General features: G+C 35.4%; 1 protein-coding gene, 1 long non-coding RNA gene and 1 pseudogene across 3 annotated transcripts; all 3 read left to right on the plus strand.

Annotated features, from left to right (window-relative positions):
• The first annotated feature begins 1,352 nt into the window (after positions 1–1,352).
• LOC145574863 (ultraviolet-B receptor UVR8-like) lies at positions 1,353–6,083 on the plus strand. Of its 2 annotated transcripts, none has more exons than XM_081632731.1 (6): positions 1,353–2,232; positions 2,744–2,956; positions 3,055–3,165; positions 3,402–3,770; positions 3,885–3,992; positions 5,475–6,083. In XM_081632731.1, exons 1-6 carry the CDS (start codon positions 1,909–1,911, stop codon positions 5,814–5,816), a joined length of 1,467 nt encoding a protein of 488 aa, XP_081488857.1. In that variant the 5' UTR covers positions 1,353–1,908; the 3' UTR covers positions 5,817–6,083. The 2 variants fall into 2 exon arrangements, with proteins under 2 accessions (XP_081488857.1, XP_081488858.1); XM_081632732.1 differs by having other exon boundaries at positions 2,747–2,956.
• Positions 6,084–7,774: 1,691 nt separating this feature from the next.
• Positions 7,775–10,259, plus strand: LOC145576780 (L-type lectin-domain containing receptor kinase IX.1 pseudogene; annotated as a pseudogene).
• Positions 10,260–10,917: 658 nt separating this feature from the next.
• Positions 10,918–12,180, plus strand: LOC145576781 (uncharacterized). Its single transcript, XR_014098551.1, has 2 exons — positions 10,918–11,061; positions 11,817–12,180. It is a non-coding gene; the product is annotated as an uncharacterized LOC145576781 (long non-coding RNA).
• The last annotated feature ends 170 nt before the right edge of the window (positions 12,181–12,350 follow it).

The following is a 12,350-nucleotide window of genomic DNA, read 5'->3' on the forward strand; positions in this document are numbered from 1 at the left end:
TATATATAAATAATATTACTGAGGAAATTGATTTGGCACACCCTTAATTAATATTGGCACATCTTCATGTGTGAAAAACATAAAAAACTGTGATCTCACATAGGATATGTCAAAATCAATTTATGGTGTGCTAAAATCATTTCCCCAATACTGAATGTATTATACTACGTATAAACTTTCAGTGGAGCAATTAGTGCGTGATCCTATCATATGATGGCAAACTGGCCAAAAAAATAGGTGGATCCACCTACTGACCTACATCTATCTGTTTTCTATCACTCTCCTCTTTTCTCTTTCTACCATGTATTTTTAGAATATTTTAATTAAAGTGATGTATTTATACTCTATTACTGCTTCGTTGCTAATTGTCTTTTCTTTTCTTTATTTTTTTATTTTTTATTTTTATTTATACAATTTCGTTGCTAATTGTCAAACAGGAGAATTTGCAAAATCCTAAAGACACAGCTACTAACCAATAAGATCATGACATGTCAACCACTCAACCCTCATACAGCCATGCTTCGGGAATCTTCTGTAGCCCACATCTATACAAGTCGTTATTAAAAAAAAACAGCAACATCATTGGAAACTTCTTTTCCTTATAACTCCCAAGTTCCAGCATTCAATATATCCACGTGTCATTGCTCTAGCTACAAACTACAATAACTAGATTAAGATCTAGGAATCACTCCATTTCACCAATTAGAGATAAGAATTGCACAATTTGATGAGGTTATTTTATAGGCATATACTCCATATTACACCAATTAGAACTCATAATTGGACAATTTGATGTGGTTATTGTCTAGGCTTATACTCATTTACAAAAGATGATGTTATATGTACTGTATCTCTTAGAACAGCAAATAAATGTTATAGTACTGTATCTCTTAGAACAACAAATAAGCACTAAATAACGTTTTTATTTGATACTCATACTCTATATTCTGTTGAGTTTAATTTAGTTCTGTTCAGTAAATATGAACAAGTCCTAAATTATAACTCAAACCATATACGGAGTATTTCAATATTGAAAACGAAATTACAGATATCACCCTTAATACTTTAATAGATTAAAATAAGTGACATCCACTACATAATTCGATTATGATCCAAAATATAAATTTCGAACAATCTACCTCAAAAATTTAAAGCATTTAATTTCAAAATGAAACTTGATTACCACTGATTTAAACATTAAAAAAAAAAAAAACCAAATACCCCAACTTTCAAACCGAAACCAAATAACCCGATTGCTACCTCGATACTATTTTTTTTTTTTTTTTTTTTTTTTTTTTTTTTTACGGGCACCTCGATACTATTTCACAAGGTACAACATTCACAAATTTAAAAATAGGCCTGCAATTTGATTTTCTGCACTGCTTTTATTCACATTCTCTCTCTTTATAGTGGAGACTTTGTCAGTTGTCACCAACTCTTTCTGTCTCTCATGTCCAAATAATACATCTTCTTTCCTTCTTCCACCATTTCAGCTCCCACAAAATAAGTCGATTTTTCGGCAATTTTCCACTCTCAATTTCCTTAATTAGCTCAATTTTCACCCCTACATTTGATTTCTTCCCCAATTTCAATTCTTCATTTCCCAATTTTCTTCATTTAAACCCTAAATCCTCTCCAATTTTCAAAGAAATCGCGAATTTAGGGTTGGGTGATTGATTTTACTACTTCTCATGTTTAATTCTCTACCAAATTCTCCCAAATCGCCTGTGAATTTCACATCAAAAACCCCATTTCCTTACTCAATTTCTCATATTTTTCTTCCTTCCGATGTTTTCTTCATATTATACTTCAATTGCTCTCGTTTTCGCCTAAAATTTTATGATCCCTCTAATTTCAATTGAAAATTAATCGTGTTGTTGAATTGTAATTTTGTTTCCTGATTTAGAAATGGCGGTATCGATTGACGAATTACCATCTCATATTGTGTTGGAGATTTTGACTTCAGGAAGATTGAGTGCTGCTGATCTTGTTTGTTTGGAATTGGCTTCTACCATTTTTGGAGGGAGTCAAGGGTTATACCCTTTGAAATTTCGCTCTTTAGCTGATTTAGCGGCGTTTCAGCTATGCGTTTCGCACTCGATTTACGCCCCCATGAGTTTCGAAACTCGAAAGGAGCTCTTTGATCGGTGTGGTGGGAATTGGAAGAGGGTTTTGAGGTTCTTGCAGTCTGTTGAACAAGCTTCTGACATTGTTAAGACTTCAGCTGGCAATGTATTGCTTCTTCTGATCCTTAAACTTTCTATTTTTATCATAAAATAAAGATTTCTTGATTGAATATTGGCTTTAAATTTCTAGTAAAAAGTGAAATGTAGCTAACCTAAGCTATATGATATAGTATTGCTACTTTATGATGATTTTTGGCTAAAAAATATTGGTAGTTTGAAGTAATTCTAAGAATTTCTTAGCATTGTTACACTAGTTACTTGGGTTGCAATGTATTGTTAACTTTGTTGATTGTTGCTTGCTTTGGTTGGTTGAATTTCTATGTTTACAAAACTGTATCATGTCTTAGATTGCATGTTTGGTGGAACATCAGAAATGCTTTGCTTTAATACTTTAGCTTTACTAGGGGAGCTGAAGTATTTGATCTTTTTTCTGGATTGAAGATGGGGCTAAATCTTTTGTGCTGTGTGACTCATCTTTTTTTTTTTTTTTTTTTTTTTTTTTTTTTTTCATAATTTGAGGATGACTCTTTTGTTGCTTATGCTGTTAAATTATTCAGCAGATGCAGATAAAGGCAGGTAGATATCACACTTTGCTTGTCAGCAATTCATCAGTTTACTCTTGTGGTTCCAGCTTGTGTGGAGTTCTCGGTCAGGGTTCAGAAATGACGCAATGCGGGTCATTTAGTCGGATCAGTTTTCCGTCTTCTTCGCCTGTAGTCCAAGTTTCAGCTTCACACAATCATGCTGCTTTTGTCACACAGTCTGGAGAGGTTTGAGACATAATTTCTTTTGTATACACTTTGATGGCTTATATAATTATATGTCCCAGTTTATTGATTGTTGATAAAACAATCTTTTGATGGTACAGGTCTTCACATGTGGAGACAATTCCTCATTTTGTTGTGGGCATAAAGACACAGGTCGACCCATTTTCCGGCCTCGGTTGGTTGAAGCTCTGAAAGGCATTTCTTGTAAGCAAGTAAGGATTTTTGGTATTTTATGAAACTGCTCACTTGTCTTGTTTTCTTTGGTATTGAAGCTTAGACTCATATCTGGTTTTTTGCATTCCCTCTACACATCTTGAAGGTCACAATTCCTCCAAGGGATAATGAATTATCTGTTGAGTGTTGACTGCCTTGCATATTGCATCATATGTGTATAGCTGATCTTTTCTTTCCCCAGGACAGCATTTATTGAAGTCTGTAACTTGTGCAGGTCGCTGCTGGGCTTAGTTTTACTATGTTTCTCACAAGAGAAGGCCATGTCTACACATGCGGAACAAACACGCATGGGCAGCTTGGTCATGGTGACACAATGGATAGACCTATGCCAAAGCTTGTTGAACTGCTTGAGAGTGTTGGTTCTATAGTTCAAATTTCAGCTGGTCCAAGTTACTCCATAGCCGTGGCTCATAATGGGACAGTCTACTCATTTGGTTCAGGTACTAATTTCTGTTTAGGCCATGGGGAACAGCGTAATGAACACCAGCCCCGGGCTATCTTGTCATTTAGAAGAAAAGGTATACATGTAGTTCGTGTCTCAGCTGGTGATGAGCATGTGGTGGCCCTTGATTCTTGTGGATATGTAAGTACATTCAAGCTGATTGATCCTTTATATCAATTATGAAACTTTATTAATTATTTGATCTCCAGTATACCTTTCTGAATCTTGGGTCTTTTTATTTTTCATTTCTTTAAGGTGTATACTTGGGGCAAAGGTTATTGTGGTGCGTTGGGTCATGGAGATGAGATTGAAAAGACAACTCCAGGAATTGTAAGCAGCCTGAAGAATCATCTTGCTGTGCAGGTTAGTATCTCTTTTTAAATGTTTAAATTCAAAATTTTTTTTTTCCGTTTCCGTTGTTTGGAGTTTGAATTAGAAAATGTAAAATGTGTGACCTGGACCTTCCCAATCCTTACTACCTCATGACCCCAAATTAGAAAGTAGTGCTGCTTCTTCTGGAGAGAAGCTGGATGAACACTTTGCCTCCATAGAGTCCATACTACTCTGTATAACGTTGGATTGTTTAGATTGAACTTGCTTTTAAGCCTAAATCCACTCTAATGTAATGATTCCAGAATAATAGTTCAAACCTAAACTTAATTGCTTAAGGTAATAGATCCAAATTGTATCATTTCAACCAGTTCAATTTGGATCTAACCGAACCTTGTTCATAAATTGCAATTTGCACAAAGCCCATTTTGGGATATTTTTTGCAATTTCATTTTAGGATAAAGCAACAACCATCTTAGCGATCTAACAAATGGCCAAAACTTCAAACACATATCTTTCATACATGGAAAATATCGAGGCATTCCAAAATGTTCCAAAGTACCAAACTATCAAATTTACTTTTGAAAGAAGTTACTGTACTATAAGCTCTAAAAAAAGAAGTTACTGTGCAGGACTGATTAAAACAAAAAGAGTTCTCAAACAAAAAATAATTTTTCTACAATTGTATTCTGTCAAGGAAGCACATAAGCTCTAGAAAATTTTGATTATTGAGCTGCACTCTACTTCAATCAAGTTTCTTCTTTAATCCAACATGGTGAAGGACGATGGGGGAAATACAAGTGCAAGGAGATAGTTTGTGCAGCTAAGCAAAGGGAAGTGCATATTGTATAATTAATACTTTGTAATATAAAATGATACCTTGTTTCAATTCATCAAAGTTCACATTGCAATGTAAAGCTTTGATGGAACTTAATATTCTCCAAAAGTACGATAAGCAATATGCAAACTAAATCTTTACCAATCAATGACTTAAGCTTAAGTCGCTAAATCAAGCTGTTAATATATTGAATATGTTAATTATTATAACAATACTTGCCCAGAGTCCACACTCAACCTCTAATTATTAAATACAGTCCAGTTCACCAATTTGAATCGGATTGAATGGACTCTCAGTTTCTTCCAAATAATTTGCACCCTAAACTATTCTGTAGCTGTAGCATACAAACTGGGGCTGATATCTTCGCAATTGGATCTTTCATTCCCTTAATTCTCTTATCTTTGTTCCTTTTCTTTCCATGTTCATTGTGTTTTGTGGGACGGGGAAGAGGTTTTTAAGGGAAAGAAGGGAAGGAGCAAAGGGTGTCTGCCTAGCTGGTGTTGCAACCGTGTGTTAAATTCTTTAAGGCAAATGTATTTTTTAAAAAAAGGGTCACCTTAGCCCTTTTATTTGGGAGAAATTGTCAGTTAGCCATTCCCAAAGTTTATACTGCAGTAATTTTTTTTGCTGTGACTATTATAGAAACTTCCATTACTAAACCTTATTGTTACCCGCAGGTTTGTGCTAGTAAGAGGAAAACTTATGTTCTAGTGGACACGGGCTCTGTTTATGCCTTTGGGTGGATGGCCTTTGGTAGCCTTGGGTTTACAGATAGGGGAGCATCTGATAAGGTCACTAGGCCACGTATCCTTGATAGCTTGAGAGGTCACTATATTTCTCAGATATGTACTGGCCTATATCACACAGTCGTCATCACAAACAGGGGCCAAATTTTTGGCTTTGGGGATAACGAAAGAGCTCAACTTGGACTCGACTCCTTGAGAGGCTGCCTAGAACCAACAGAAATAATTGTTGATGAGATGATGGATAATGCTGTTGCCGACAAAGCAAGTGTCTGAATTGGTTTGGAAGGACTGAAGTGCTTGATGATTGCCATGCAAAGTGCTTTCTTGTTAGCTGAGGTCCTGAGGATGAATATTTGTTAAAAGTTATGTCATGGGTCGGTGGATATTGGATTGGTGGCAGTTGTGTTAGACATGGTTGTAGCTGAGAGATGTATTGTTTGAACCTTTACAAGTGTTCTGTCTTTCCAGAACGGTATTGCCTTTTAATGTGCAGGATTTTGACAATTTATTAGATAAATCGATTGAAGAAGATTTCAGATCTTTATTTTTCAAAAATTTAAATTCTATGCTATAAAGGGAAATAGTATGGGACCTGTAACCTCTCCGACTTATTCAATGTACGTGAATGGAGTGAATGGAGTAACCGAGTAAAGAAGGCCTTACAGAAGAGGCTGCAAGGACATATTAACCTAAATTGGTGTGCGCGTTAAAGCACGTTTAATAACTGAAATGTGTTATTACAACACAATATGTCGTACACTCGTACCTAAGACCTTATTAACTCCAAAAGTCAGACTCATGGGGATTGAGGGAGAGGAAATAAAAAGGGAATTCCTACTTCTTGACTCCTAGTTGGGTTTGATCTCATGACCAAAGACAGGCAATGAGACCTAATCCTTGCAATTATAGTTTGGTACTTAAGTTATTCTGGGCGATTATTAATTGTAAATCAGTAATCACCGAAAAATGACATTCCCCCTGTTTTTTTAGTGTTAGATTTTCTGGCTGTTTTTTAAGTGTTACACTTTTATTTTTGAAATATTCTCTCTTTCTCCCCTATAATAATCTTAAATTTTAATTACTGTATTATTTTGATAACATCTCTCATCTCTATTGCTTTTGAATAAAAATTACTTTGTACTCCCCTTGTTTTTTGTAGTGTTACACTTTTCTTAACCGTTTTTTTATTATTTTTTTTTTATTTTTTGGAGTATTTCTCTCCTCACTAATCTTGACATTTAATGATTATTTAATAATATCTCTCAAAACAATATTAAGTTTACCAATTTTTCTTATCATTTTTTAAACCATAAATACTTCATTTACGCCTTATTATAAAAAATAAACCCTCTAAAACTTACCATTTTTTTTATACCAAGCAAGCCTTGACATAGTTGAAACTTTTGCATCTTATAAGTTATAACCATGAGATATGTTGTAGGATTATACTCCACTTAGGGAACTTTGGAGATGGGGTTTCCCCCCCTAATTTTTCCTCTTCCAGTGGGTCTTGCCCGCTAATCCGGACTAGGTTGACTTTTCCTGACAACTTTTAAGTAAGAGTTTAGTTGACTTCTTCATTTGCCTTAGTAGTTAGTACTCATGCAGATTTAAGAGAGAAATCAGCAAATGGCAGAATGTAATAGCCGAGCATACCAGTTAAATTGTTGACTCGCTTCATCAACACAAACCAAGCCACATCATACTCAGCTTGTCTCATCTGGATTAGCATATTTATTGTTTCTGTTAAGTGTTAGTTGCTGAACTTAATAAATGAATGGACTTTAGATTTGAAAAAACAAAATTAAAAGATAATAATCATGCAAACATTTGCCTGCAGAAAAATTGCAAAACTGATATGAACTGATCAAATAGTATGAGCACGAGTTTTGACTTGTGATAATATGTAGGGTAATAAGAAGAGAGTAGATTTCAGGTCAATTATATGTCAATTCCTCTTATTTATTGATTTCCTTGACCTGACAGATACTGTGATTTTTTAACGTGTTCTATCTTTGTTGTATGAAGTTCATATGGTCAGAATAACAGTCGTATGATAAAGAAAGATACACTCATAAGAAATCTAGTTAGATTATTAATTGTCAATTTTTCATAATTTTTATTAATCTGCCATTAATGATATTATTGTCAAAGGTACGCATTAGAAACCTAAAATAGAAGTGGCCTATCACTTCATGTTATAGTACTTTTGTTTGACGGTGTCAAAAAAATGCAGTTGGCTAATTAGTTTTCCTGGACTTTATAAGTGAAGTAGAGCAAGCTAGTTGGCCTATCATCATCCATCTCCTTTAATTTTATTTCTGTAGCTTTTGGTTTGCTTTCCCCTCTTTAGGAATGAGTGAATTCATTCAAACCTTGAGTTCATTTCTTTTCTCTATTCATTTTAATAAGACCTCATGTGTCTTTCATATCTTTGTTTCATGGCTGTTTATTGTTGCCCATGTACAATCATTGTACTTTAAATTCTCTGGTTTCGACGAAAACAGTAGACAGACTATTAGCTACCAGAACGATGCATTCCCTGCAAATGGGGCAATCCAGCTCACCAGAAATGGTGCGGATGGTGCTGATCATCTTCAGAGTGTAGGACGAGCATCCTACAATAAGCCCATGCGCCTTTGGGATAAAAACACCAATGAGACAACCAATTTTACGACCCACTTCTCAGTTAATATCTCACAGGATGCTCCTAAACATTATGCAGATGGGCTGACCTTTTTTCTAGCGCCCTTTGATGACTCAACAGCTTCTGCTCCAGATAACTCAGCTGGCGCGTGTCTTGGTTTGATAAGTGGTCAATTCAACATAAAAACTTGCAACCTTACTAGTAAATACCAATTTGTTGCTGTAGAGTTTGATACCTGCTCTTCGCCATGGGATCCGGGTAATGCAACAGCAGTTCCAAATACGACGGATCATATAGGAATAGATGTCACTTCTGTAGCTTCAAAGGCTGATATGTTATGGAGTGGTGGATTTATGAAGAATGGAACTACAGCAAATTCTTGGATAACATATGATTCTTCTTCCAAGAACTTGAGTGTCTACTTAACTTATGATACTAATCCGGTGTTTAATGGGGAGTCCAACCTTTTTTATGTCATCGACTTGAGATCTGTTCTCCCGGAATTAGTTAGAGTTGGATTTACTGGTGCAACAGGTTCAAATTACGAATTTCATAGTATCCTTTCTTGGGAATTAAGCTCAACCTTAGAAGAAGGTAAAAACCAAGGAAAGAGTAAAGCGGCGTTGGTAGGTGGCCTTGTAGCTGGTTTTAGTATCTCAATGATTGGAATAGGCTTAGTAGTGTATATGAGGTGGCGGAGGAGATCCAGGGGAGATAAGGATGACATAAATATTGATATTGATGGCGAGTTTGACCAGGATACTGGGCCAAGGAAGTTCACATACAATGAACTTATACGTGCTACTAACAACTTTCCTGAGGAAGGGAAGCTAGGACAGGGAGGTTTTGGAGGCGTGTTTAAAGGTTTTTTAACAGATCTCAACAAGGAAATTGCAGTTAAGAAGATATCAAAGGGATCAAAGCAAGGGATAAAAGAGTACATGTCAGAAGGGAAGATTATTAGCCGTTTGAGGCATAAAAATTTGGTTCAACTTCTTAGTTGGTGCCATGAACGAGGAGCGTTGCTTCTTGTTTATGAATTTATGCCTAATGGAAGTCTTGACACCCATCTTTATGCAGGCAAGAGAAAGGTTGTTTTACCCTGGGCAACGAGGTACAAAATTGTACAAGATTTGGCATCTGCCTTGCTATATCTGCACCAAGATTGGGAACAATGTGTATTGCATAGAGATATCAAACCAAGTAATGTCATGCTTGATTCCGACTTCAATTCCAAGCTTGGAGATTTCGGGCTGGCAAGACTGGTAGATCACAATCTTGGTGCACAGACAACTGTATTAGCTGGTACTTTAGGATACCTTGCTCCCGAGTGTGTTATCACAGGACAGGCTAGTAAGGAGTCTGATGTCTATAGTTTTGGGGTGGTGGCCCTTGAAATTGCTTGTGGAAGGCGGCCTGTTGAAGATAATGTGAGTATGTTAGAATGGGTTTGGAATCTCTATGGAGAAGGCCGTCTTCTTGAAGCAGTTGACAAAAGTCTCGAAGAAGATTTTGACATTCAGCAAGTCGAAAGCTTAATGGTGGTTGGCTTGTGGTGTTGCCATCCAGACCATACTTATCGTCCTTCTATAAAACATGCTTTAAGTGTTCTAAATACGGAATCACCTTTGCCTAGCTTGCCTTCAAAGTTTCCAGTTCCAATCTATTGTTCTCCCCAAATGAACACGGATACTTTCTATATCACATATTCTTCTAGATTTACAGGCAGTAGCGGAGCTACATGTTCTTCCTCTGGGCCAGTTATTTGTGATGGCTCTTTCCCCTTGTTGTCTGAGAATGCAGTGCTGAAGTCTGATTAGCCTTAATACTTCGTATATATTTATACTGTAATAAAAAAAAGGTGATCATTGTATTATTTCATTTCATTATAATAATTCTTGGTGTTTTACATTATACTCTTTTATTTCCTGCAACTAGCAAGATCAGTGCTGCATTAATTTGATTTTGTTTTCACTGTAGTATTGTACTACGCAGTTATCTAGATGTAACATTGCCTGTAAATTATGTGTCTTTCTCACAAGTTCAAAGAAAATTTGTTTTATAATTCTTCCCTACCAAATGCTTTTGAACCCCTGCTTAAGTCCCATTATCTGGCAAAATTAGTCTGTTTTTGGCTCGTTGTAAGGAACTAAGACTAGAGATATCTTTTCTAGATCACGTAATATTCACTCTACAATCTACATTAATACGGTGTAGTATTTGTGTAACTTTCTTAGAAGGTAAATGGTGCAATATATTGAGAATGAAGGAACTTGGAAGTATCTATATAAAATGTATTGGAATATTGGATAGTTATTCAAAGCTATTGCATCTTCTAGTCTTCTAGACATTTAATAGGAGGCTCTAAATTTTGAACAAAAGATGAATTTCGGGACTAGTCCAACAGCGAGTCTTGGAGGTGGGGACTGAAGAAGAGAGAATAAGATACTAAGGGTGTGTTTGGATAGAAGGATTTGGGGGGAAAGGAAGAGAAGAGAAAGGGAGGGATACAATTTCCTTTGTTTGGATAGCAAATTAGGAAGGGAAAGGAAATGGAAGGAAAGGAAATGGGTGGAAAATAATTCATTAATTACTTAGGAGTAAAATCATTCCAATTTTGAAAAGATTTAGAAGGAAAATTTTGTAAAAACTGATGTATTGTAAAAAGACAAATATACCCTTTACTTTCTAACAAAAATCTGAACATCAGTTTTTCATGTAATTTTTTCTCTCTCCTCACGGTATCCCCAAATTTCTAGGGTTCCAAAATGCAATTTTTTTCCCCCAATTTCTAGGGTTTGTGGAGTGCGATTTCACTACTAATCTACTCATACTTGTCATCTCTCTCACGATTTATCTGATTTTTTCAAGGTAAGTGTCAAATTTTAGTTTGATTTTGTTGATTGAATATTTTAATGCGATTTTGTGGAGTGCGATTTTGTTGATTCATCTTGTTTTAATCACGCTTTTTTGACTAGCAATCTTGAAATCACTCTAGGTTATCAATTGTAGCTTGATTTTGTAGTAATATAGGTTCTTCTACTCAAGCTAGGATGCGTGTTCATGAGAATGTTAAGCGTTTTGCTAAGAATTACTCAAGCTAGGACTTACTCTGTAATCAAACTCGCAATTTTTCAATAAATATAAATGCGAATAGTAGTATTATAATAATTCTGTTTCATTTTTTTGGATTCAATCGATCCCACCCCCCTAATAAATTGACCAATTGATAAGCTAACCATATTATAATATATGTTTATGTCCGCAATTAAAGCAACAACAATAAAATTAACCTGTTCTAATGTTGTTGTAACTCGAGGCATATTGATTTGGCAAGCAAAATACTTGTGCAAATCAAGAACAGAATTAAAAACTTATTATGAAATTGAAACCAATCTTTGTTTATTTTTAAGAATTTCAATCTGTGTTTGTTGTTAAGTTCTGTTGATTTATGCAATTGGGTTGTTTTCTAATTGGGTTAATTTGCTGTAAAATTTCTGTTGAACAGTACATGGTTTATGGACTCTGTTGATCAATTTGAGTGAACACTCTGTTTGATTTAAACTGTTTGTATATTTATAATTATTATGCTTTTGTTGTTGATATGTTCAATAATATTTTTATAGTCGTTCACATTGCCTTTAATATCGAGGGAGATTTTGAGGAATTGGATGTTGAAAATAGGGAAGTGACATGGGAAAGAACAAGACGTGGAGCTGTAATTCAGGTTGTTGGTTATGTTGTGTATGCAATGTGTCTTATCAAGTCATATTACCTAAGTGGAAAACAACTCCATTTCGTCATTATGATGTACTTTTGAAGCTTTTTTCCAAGGATAGAGCAACAGGTGAAATTTCTGGAACTGCAAAAGAAAAGAAAATGAAGGCTATGGATAAATCAAGCTTTGAGATGAAGGATGAAAGCCTTGGAGAAGCCCAACCAAGTGATTCTGCCGATTCGTCCAACCGAAAAGGCAAGAAAAGAAAATAAGAGGAAGTGTTTCAAAATGAGCTCCTATTCATAAAAGAAGGGTTGGACAATGTGGCTCAAGCTCTTCGAGAGGGAAATGTAATTGTTGAGAGAGGTCGTGCTCAAGTGTATTCACCACAAGAGGTTTTTGAAGAGTTGTCAAAGATAGAGATTGACTCATTAACTCGTCG

The sequence above is a fragment of the Chenopodium album genome, chromosome 13 (genome assembly GCF_948465745.1).
Source record: "Chenopodium album chromosome 13, dcCheAlbu1.1, whole genome shotgun sequence".
Classification (NCBI taxonomy): domain Eukaryota; kingdom Viridiplantae; phylum Streptophyta; class Magnoliopsida; order Caryophyllales; family Amaranthaceae; genus Chenopodium; species Chenopodium album.